Source organism: Eriocheir sinensis, chromosome 54 (assembly GCF_024679095.1).
Source record: "Eriocheir sinensis breed Jianghai 21 chromosome 54, ASM2467909v1, whole genome shotgun sequence".
Classification (NCBI taxonomy): domain Eukaryota; kingdom Metazoa; phylum Arthropoda; class Malacostraca; order Decapoda; family Varunidae; genus Eriocheir; species Eriocheir sinensis.
The window spans coordinates 3454632-3464631 of NC_066562.1; the positions used below are offsets into that span (position 1 = coordinate 3454632).

General features: G+C 46.7%; 1 protein-coding gene across 13 annotated transcripts in view; it reads right to left on the reverse strand.

The window, feature by feature from the left end:
* LOC126983553 (nascent polypeptide-associated complex subunit alpha, muscle-specific form-like) overlaps positions 1 to 10000 on the reverse strand; it is a 169609-nt gene that overhangs the window by 61606 nt on the left and 98003 nt on the right. For all 13 annotated transcript variants that reach the window (XR_007735967.1, XR_007735966.1, XM_050836338.1 and 10 more), the window contains exon 4: positions 3591 to 5386. Coding sequence is in view for 11 of the 13 variants with exons in the window: in XM_050836338.1 (XP_050692295.1) it covers positions 3591 to 5373 (1783 nt within the window). In the remaining 2 variants the exon portion in view is untranslated. The remainder of the gene's footprint in view (positions 1 to 3590; positions 5387 to 10000) is intronic.

The window sequence follows — 10000 nt, forward strand, 5'->3', positions numbered from 1 at the left end:
AAGAGAAAGAAAAGGAGGAAGAAGAGGGAGAGGACAAAGTTAGACGAAAGAGGATAAGAAACTAGGATAAAATAAAGAAAGGAAGAATGAAGAGGAAGAGGAGGAGGAGGAGGAGGACGAAGAGGACACGTGAAAAGAGTATGAAGAGGAGGAGGAGGAGGAAGAGGAAGAAGAGGACAAATTAAGTGCCCAATTTAAACGAAAAGGAGAAGATATAGAAGGAAGAGAGAACGAAGAGATGATTGGCAAAGAAGAGGGAAATAACGAAAAGGAGGAGGAGGAGGAGGAGGAGGAGGAGGAGGACAAAGGAGCGAACCAATATATAAATGATTTTCTGTCTCTAACGCCGAAGAAGAGAAATAAGAAGAATGGAGGAATAAGGGAACGAGGGAAGGAGGAAAATAAGAAAAAAAGAAAAAAGAAGGAAAAATAAATAAATGAATGAATGAATAATGGAAAAATTTAGTAAAGAGGGAAGGAGGAAAAGGAAAATAAAGGAAGAAAATGAAGAAAACAAAGAAAAAAATGAAATCAAGAAACTAAAACAAAACAAAACAAACGAAAAAGGAAAAAAAGAACGAAGGAAGTAAACATGAAAAGGAGGAAGAGAAAAAGGAAAAGAAAGGAAGAACGAAGAGAAGAAAAAAAGAAGAGAAACGAGAAACGAAATGAGGAAGAAATGGAAGAAGACAAAAAATGAAAGAAGAAAAAAAAAAAAGAAGAAAGCACAGATGGAAATACGGAAGGGGAGAAGAAGGGAAGGAGAGAAGGAGGGGGAGAGAAGAACCTTGAACTGGAGGGGTTGGAGGGAGGGAGGGAGGGAAGGAGAGAAAATATGAAAAGGTAGGAAGGAAAAGGAGAGAAAATATAGAAGTGGATTTGGATTGGAGAGAAGGAATGGGGAGGGATAAGGAAGGGGAAGAGGGAAGGGGGAGGGAAGTATAAAAACGGAGGAGCTGGGGGGGGTGGAGGGAGGGAAGTTGAAGAGGTAGGGAGAGAAGAAAGGGGTATAAAAAAGGGGGGATGGGGGTTGAATGGGTGGAAAAAGAGGGGGTGGAAGGAGTGGAGGAAGGGAAGGTTGAAGACGCAGGAAGGGGGAAGGGAGTGAACATAGAAGTGGAATTGGATTGGGGAGAGGGAATGGGGAGGTTAAGGAGGGGAGAAGGAAGCGGAGAGGGAGGGTATGAGGAGGGCAAAGAATCGAAGGGGTTGAAGTGGGGGAGGTTGAAGTCGCAGGAAAGAGAAGGGAGTGAAAATAGAAGTGGTATTGGATTGGGGAGAGGGGGAATGGGGAGGTTAAGGAGGGGAGAAGGAAGTGGAGAGGGAGGGTATGTGAGGGGCAAAGAATCGGAGGGGATGAGGAGGGGGATGTTTAAGAGGTAGGGAGAGGAAAGGGGTGAATAACAGGGGGAAGGAGGGGGTGAAAAGGGAGGGGTTAGTGGGGTGGAGCGGGGTCGTAGGGGAAAAGAGGGGAGGTTAAAAAAGCAGGGAGAGGGAAGGGAGTAAAAACAGAAATGGATATGGATTGGGGGAGGGAATGGAGGGGGATTAGGTAGAGGGTGAGGGAGGGGTTGGAGAGATGGAGGGGTTGAAAGGGGTGAAGGAAGAGAGGTTGAGGAGGCAAGGAAAGGAAAGGGGTAAAAAAAAGAAAGGATTTTGGATTGGAGACAGGGAATGGAGGGGTTAAAGGAGAGGAAGGGGGAGAGGGGAGGGGATGTGAGGTTATAATAGAAAGGGGTTTTAAGGGTGGGGGTGGGGGGGGGAGGGGGGGAAGCCAGACCCAGACCCCAGGATTGGAAAGAGGGAATAGGGAGGGATAAGGAAGGGGAGAGATGGAAGGGGATGAGAAGAGGCTATAATGGAATGGGGTTTTAAGGGTGGGGGGAGGAGGGGAGTAGTAGGGGGGTGAAGGGGGAGGGGGGAAAGCCAGGCCCAGGAGCAACTTTTTAAACAATTGGCCATTTTTTCACTCGCCGCTCTTAATGAAGAAAATCATAATTAATGGAGTGATTAATTTTGATCGCGGCGTGCCATTGATGTGGGGGGAGAGGGGGGGGAGGGAGGGGGAGAGGGGGGGAGGGAGGGAGGGAGGGAGGGAGAGAAAGTGTATATAAGAAAGAGTAACTTGAAGGGAGTCACTGGAGGGGAGGGAGGGAGGGAAGAATGGGGAGAGAGAGAGAGGGAGGGAAGAATGGAGAGAGAGAGAGAGAGAGAGAGAGAGAGAGAGAGAGAGAGAGAGAGAGAGAGAGAGAGAGAGAGAGAGAGAGAGAGAGAGAGAGAGAGAGAGAGAGAGAGAGAGAGAGAGAATAAAAAAACACAAGCCAATGCAATCTTTCCCTCCCAACACAATCTCTCCCTTGCAACACAACACAACACAACACAAAGTCACTCAAATACCTCCCTTTCCTCCCTTCCCCCTTATCTTCTCCCTTCAATTCTCTCTCCATCTCTTTCTCTCCCTTGTCCCTACACACGAACTGGAGAGAAATCTTTCACCACCATTCCTCCTCCTCCTGTTCTTCTTCCTCCTCCTCCTCCTCTTCCAACATTCCATAGGCCACAAAAATATAACATTGTCACCGGGCGGGACCTCAATAGGGAGGGAAAGAAGAAGGGAGGAAAGGAGGGAAAAAGGGAGGGAAAGAGGGAAGGGAGGGAGAGAGGGGAGGAAGGGAGGGAGAGAAAGAGGGAAGGGAGGGAGAGAAAGAGGGGAGGAAGGGAGGGAGAGCGGGCGATAATTTTTGTGGGTCGTAATTAAAGTAAGAAGCAGCTTGATACTATGTGTGTGTGTGTGTGTGTGTGTGTGTGTGTGTGTGTGTGTGTGTGTGTGTGTGTGTGAGTTTTAGGACTCGAAGAGAAAAGAAAAAAAAATGTATCCAGTTAACACAAACAAAGAAAGAGAGAGAGAGAGAGAGAGAGAGAGAGAGAGAGAGAGAGAGAGAGAGAGAGAGAGAGAGAGAGAGAGAGAGAGAGAGAGAACGCCACAACAACTATCTTAATTTCTTCTCCATCACCTCTCTCAGCTTGGAGTTGCAGAATCGAGGGACGAGTTAGCAATGTTAATGAAATGCTAATGTTGTCGAATATTCATAGATACGGCAGAGGTGGCGGTTTTTAGACGCCTCTCTCTCTCTCTCTCTCTGTCCTTTGTCTCACGTCCCATTCCTTCACATGTTAATTGGGTTGCTTCCTCTTCTTTCTCTTTCTGGTCCTCCTCCTCCTCCTCCTCCTCCGCTGCTCTTCCTTCTTCCTCTCTTTCCTTTTAGTTAGTGTTATCCCAATATTTATTCTCCTCCCAACTTCGTCGTCCTCCTCCTCTTCCTCTTCTTCGTCTTCCCTTCCCTTGAATTATATTACTCTCCCAAAATTCTTTAGTTTCTCCTCAAAAATTCCTTTGTTGACTGACCCGCAACCGAAGTGTTTGGGGTAAAAGACACACACACACACACACACACACACACACACACACACGAGCGAGAGGGGGGGGGGGGTGGCTGGGGGCGTGGCGGGGGGAGGAGTGAGTAGCGGACACGCATGAAGGTCACGCCCTTGGCCACGCCCTCGAGGTCACCCGCGGCCACAAGTCTCACCAAGGCCGAGGGAGGGCATGATGGGCTGGGCGGCCTCGGGGGGCGGGGCCCTGGAGGGCTGGGGTGGCCTGGGCGGGGGCGCGGGGGCAGGCGCGGCGGGGGGCTGGTGGGCGGGTTCGGGCGGCAGCACCTTGAGCACGTAGGGCGCGGGCGGCGTCGAAGACGACTTGAGCTGCAGCAGACAGGCGGCGGCGGCGCGCTGGTCGTCCAGGGTGGGGCGGGACGTCCGGGGCTCGCGGGTGCGCGGGGGCCGGGGTGGCGGGGGGCGGGGCTCCCCTCGCCGCGGCAGGGACAGGTCCAGCTCCCGCAGCTCCCCCTCGTCCTCCACGATGCGCATCTCGTTGCTCGTGTCGTCATCGTCATCGTCGTCGTCGTCATCGTCGGCGAAGCAGTCGTTGGAGGCGACCGTCTTGGCGGCGTCGTCGGACAAGTCAGAGCCGTCGTCGCTGCCGCCGCGACCCTTCTTGGACAGGTCTTGAGGGCCCTCCTCTTCCTCCTCCTCCTCCTCCTCCTCTTCTTCATCTTCGTCTTCGTCTTCCTGTTCTTTCTCCTTCTCCCCAGCCTTGCCTCCTCCGCCCGCTGCCTCCCTGCTGGTGGAGGCAGATCCCGGGATGGGCCTGGCCTCGCCGGGGGGCGCGGTGCGGCTCTGCGGCGACGGGTCAACGGAGTCCCGGTGGCCGCGGAGCAGCTGCTGCGCCGCCATCAGGTTGGTGAAAGGGGACGGCTTGAGGCGGTGGGCCAGCAGGGGCCTCGGCCGCCCGCCGCCCGTCTGTCCCGCCGCCGCCCGCGCCTCGATCCATCGTGACAGCAGCGTCTCGCGGGGGCAACGCGCACCCTCACCCGCCCCGTCACGCCCATCACCTTCCCGCCGCGGCCGGACTTCCCGTAGGACCCGGGGCAGCGGCGGGGGCGCGGGAGGGGTTGGAAGACCTTCGGTTTTGGCAGAAGTCGAGGAGGTGGAGGGACTGGTGGTAAGGGACGGGGAGGGTCTGGTTGTGGGTGGAGTGGTGGTGGAGGTGGTGGTGGAGGTGGTTGTAGAGGTGGTGGTGGTGGTGGTAGTGGTGGAGACGATGGTGGAGGAGGAGGCTTGTGTGGCAGGTATGGTGGTGAGGGTGGGTGAAGGGGTGGGTGAGGTGGCCGTAGGAGTGGTGGGTGTTGGTGGGGAGGGGGAGGGGCTTGGGGTGTGGGTGGGGGTGGAGGGGGTGGAGGGTCTTGGGGTGGTGGGGGGAGTGTTGGTCACGTCTAACTTGGCCTGGGGGGGCGGGGGCGGGGGTGTGGGGATTTCGCCTGGGGGCGGAGGGTCGGTGGGCGGTGTCTGTTGGGGGCCGGGGGGCGTGTTCTTGGGCTCGCCGCCCCCTTTGTCCGGCGGGCCGCGGGCGGGTGGGCGGGAGGGGTCAGGCTCGCCGGGCCCGTCCCGCCGCGCCGCGCCCCTGCCCCTGGCGCGGCCCGCACGCTTGCCCCGCTCCCTCCTCACGCCCTTGGCCGCGCCCTTCCCGCCCTTCTTGGCGGCCTCTGGGCGGGGTGGGGAGGCAGTGGCCCCGTCCCGCCTCGCAGGGCCCGGGGGACTGTCCCCTGGGGCCTCCCCAGAGGACCCCCGCCTTGTGGCTCTCCCTCGTTCTCTCCTTGAAGTGATTCCCTCCACGCCCCCTCTTCGCCCCTCCTCATCCTCCTCCCGGGCCTCCCCCCCTTCGTCCCGCCCCTGCACGCCTTCCCCCCCGCGGGGCCGCCCCCTCCCTTTCCCCGCCCCTCCGCCATTCAGCTTTCTCTCCGTGCCCGATGTCATGACGGCATTCGATCTGCAAAGAGATAAAATTATCTCATCAACTTCGGCAGGAGTGTCGCGGCGGCGGCGGCGGCAGCGGCGGCGCAGCGGGACTCAGCCTGGCGTGCCGCGGCGGCCTCGAGCTGCCGCCGCGGCCTGTCAGGTGGCACTGCGCCATGCCAGGTGGCACTGGGGCGTGGCAGGTGGCGCTGCAACCCCAACAGTGCCATGGCCCGGCCACCGCCGCGGGGCAGCGAGTCAGCCTCCTGGGCCTGCCCGGCCGGCCGCCACTCTGACAAGCGACTTTAAAAGGCGAACAAAAGATTTTGACACAATTCAGTGTTGACAACCAGCAGTGACTTGACTCAGTTACTTAAGTACAAGTGGCAGGAACAGAGGCGCCTGGAAAAGAGTCGAATGCTCAACACAAAACGATTCCAAATATCTTGATGTGGCAGTGACATTTTGTTATATTTTAATATTTTCTGGGATGAAAGCTTCCCCCGAGTGAGGCTCGTGGGGGCTGGGGCGGGCCACCTTCGGGGACGTGAGAAAACTGAATGACAGAAGGCAAACATTTCTTCACTATTTTGTTGAACATTTACATAAACACAACCTAGACTCTGGGAGGTGAAACTGTAAAAAAAAAAAGGAGAAAAAGACATAATAATGATAATCTCCACTGCCATTCCCGAGGGAGGAGAAAAGTTCCCAGGCTCCTCCCTCTCTTTTCCTACTTCCTCTCCTCTCCCTCCCTCCCTCCCTCCCTCTCATCTGCAGGCCTCCCTCCCTCCCTCCCTCCCCAAAATAATTTATGCCAAGGCAAAGCGACAAGCGAGCAAGTTTTTAAATAGTAATGTGTGTGTGTGTGTGTGTGTGTGTGTGTGTGTGTGTGTGTGTGTGTGTGTGTGTGTGTGCACGCGCGCGTTTATTATGCCGTAAATTTCATACGATTTTTTTTTAAATGTGAATTTGATGGTGTATGTGTGTGTGTGTGTGTGTGTGTGTGTGTGTGTGTGTGTGTGTTAATTCGAAGTGGAATAATTAGTGTTCTCAAACATACGTAGCGTTGTTTTGACAGGCAAGTTCTTTTAATACGTATTGTAATCTGTGATGTTTAATGATTGAGATTTTTAGCTTTCTCCACGTCAATAAGAGGACTTTCAGAGTTGGTTCTACATGGGGGGCAGCACTGTGTATGTCGGTCTTAAAGGAAGCTTCTATTTTACAGTTCCCGATCATGAGCCCGACATGTTCGCCTCCAGAAAAAAAGCACCTCAGAAAATCTCCAGTTAATCTAGCAACGAGTATTTTGACTTGAGTTCAGCGCTGTCGTTTCTTTTTTTTTTGTTTTGCTCTTCAATGTTGAGAATTAGATTTTCTTTGTTTGCATGTAGAAAGTACTCATTTGAGGGTTATATTTACAATTTAGTTTGGGTTTCAAGGTGGAGTGTGTGATATTCTTTTGTCTCCAAGTTGTTTATATTCACTTACTAGGTTGTTTAATATTTGGTTTGGCTTTCAATGGTGTGTTTATTTTGTTTACATGTTTACAGTTATATGGTTATCGTGTTTACAGTTTTATTTGTTTTTAGATGGTAAGTAGTTGATTTTGGTGTGTTCGAAGTGAGTAGGTTGTTTACTTTCATTTGGAGTTTCATGTTAAGTGTTTGATATTTTTTTTTCTGTTTGGTAGTAACTTTTTGTTGTGTTTAATTCTTTGTTTGGTTTTAAAAGTTAAGTATTTGATTTTTGTGTCCATGTTTGTAATGAGTAGGTTGTTTTTACTTTCATTTGGAGTTTCATGTTAAGTGTTTGATATTTTTTTTGTTTTGTAGTAACGTTTTGTCGTGTTTAATTCTTTGTTTGGTTTTTGTTTTTGTTTGGTATTTGACGATTGTTTATATGTCTGTGATCATTGAGTCTACTTTAGTTTGGATTTAGGTAGGTAGTTGATTTCATTGCTTACATATTTCTTTTTTATAAGCAATTTGTTGCCGTGCTTAATTCTGAATGTTTTTAAAGTCTAAGTGATTTATTTATTTTTGTTTATGGTGTTTATCTGGTTTACTTAAGTTTGTTTTTAAATGTTAAGAATGATACTTTTTGTTTTGTTTATATGTTACTTATAGTCATTTGGTTGTCATGTTTAGAAGAAAATATTCATAACTTGTACTGATTTCAGGTAATTATAAACTCATAAGACACATCAAAGGAACGAAATTTTGGGGGAACGACGAATCCTAAATGAATAATGAGATGTAAAGAAACTAATTACGAGAAAAGTGTACGTTGGGGTGAGTGGATTTTATCATTAGTTGTAAATTAACTGAATGAATGAGAAATAAAAGTTAAACACGATTAGAACTGAAGAAAAAGAAACATAAGACTGATGTAATGAAGTAGATAATAATGAAAAATAATGACAGTGTGAGGAAATAAACGATGAGAAGAAAGATGAAAATTACGTGTGAAAAAAATCATAGTGAGAAAAATGAGAATATAGGAAAATAGTGAAAATTGAAAGTAGAGAGAGATGAATGAAGAGAAACATGATGACCAGTTATGGGAAAATTAAGACAAGAAAAATAAATTAAAGAAGAAAACGAATAAAATCAAGAACACGATGATATGAAATGAAAGTCAGAGAATAAAAGAAAAAGTAAAGCGAAGGAAATAAAAAAAATGTAACGAATATCTAAAATGAAATGAACTAGAAAATTAAGGGCAAAATGGCAATGAAAAAGCAAGATTAAAACATGAGATGAATAAAGGAAAAAAAACACACTATTAAAAACATGTGAAAGATGCACTAGAAAATTAAGAAAAATTACGATAAAAAGAGCAAATGAAAAAAAAAGGGACAGAGTAACTAGAAAATTAAACGATAAATGAGAATGAAGAAGCAAAAAAATGAAGGAAAAGAAGAAAAAAAAGATTAAAGTAGAAAATGTAAGGAAGAAAAAACGAGAAAAAAATAGAAAATGAAACGGTAAACGACAATAAAGAAAGATGCAAATGAATGAAAAAATGAGAAAAAGAATTAGAAAATGAATTATACAACGACTCTCACGAAGCGGAATATGAAGGAACATGAAAAAAAAGATAATGATATGAAACTACAATGATAACAGGATAATCAAAAAAAGTGAAAAATTACAAAACTCGATGAAAATGAAATACTCGAATAATGAATGTGAATAACGAAGGTGAGACAGGGAATACGAAAGGAAACGAGGAAGGAGGAGAATGATAAATGGGAAAAAATGAAAAAAAAGATAGTGAGATTGAGAAAAATGAAAGAAAAAAGAAGCAAAATAATGAAATATGTGAAAAAATGAGAACAAAATATTGAGAGAGTGGGAAAGTGAAAGGAAATGAGACAGCGTGTGAAAGTGAAAGAATGAGAAATATAAAGATAGACAGAGTGAGAATCAGAAAGGAGACACCAAAATCATAAGTGTGAAAGAATGAGAGTAATAAAAGAAATGGTGATAAAATGAAAAGAAACGAGAGAACAAGGAAATAAGAAGATAGTGTGATACATATACATATACAGGTTCAAGAATACATATTTAATCAAGAAACAAAGCCTTAAGTATAAATCCCCCTCCCATTCCCCCCATCCTCAACATCCCCTCCCACATTCATTCTATTCCTCCCCTCATACTTATTCCTCAAACTCACCAAAAATGTTAAAAAAAAGGATATATTACGAGGGGAAAGAAAAGATAGGAACATTAAGCAAGATAACAAAGGCAAAGTTAGGGGAAGATAGAAGTAAAAAAAAAAAAAAGAAATGAAAACTGAAAAATATGAACCAAGTGAGTCAGAAAAAAAATATGTGAAAATTTTAATGGATAGTAGGAAAGAGATAATGTCCTCTCTCTCTCTCTCGTTCAACCCCAGCATATAATATCATAAAATCGTATAATCTATAACAATACAACACAGTGATGCAATACAGAAGCAATACAATACATTACATCGACGCTAAATTACAACAATACAACAATACATTGACAGAGAGAGAGAGAGAGAGAGAGAGAGAGAGAGAGAGAGAGAGAGAGAGAGAGAGAACCAAGGCTGCACTAACACAACGGAATATACAGCAGACAAGTATTATACGAGTCCAACATTTGTTTCGTACGTTACGAGTTGCAAGGAAGACGAGAAAAGAGAAATAACAATGACAATAATGATGATGATGATAATGATGATGATGATGATGATGATGATGATGATGGTGATGATGAATGTAGATAAAGAAGACATAAGAAAAAAAGACACACAAAAGGCGAAGGAAAATAAGAACAAAGGAAAAGAAAGGAAAAAAAAAGTTAACTCGTGTAGGAAAGAAATGATAATGATAAAATAATGATGATGACGATGAAGAATGTGGTTAATGAAGACATAAAAAAAGGAATGAAACTAAAAAACGAAAGGAAAACAAAGGGAAAAATAGTTAACTCGTAAAGGAAAGAAATGATAATGATATTGATGATGATGATGACGATGAAAAACGAAGTAAATGAAGATAGAAAAAGGGACTGAGAAAAAAACGGAAGGAAAATAAAGGAAAAAATAGTGGACTCATAACTAAATCACCACCACCACCACCATCACCACCACCACCACCACCATCACC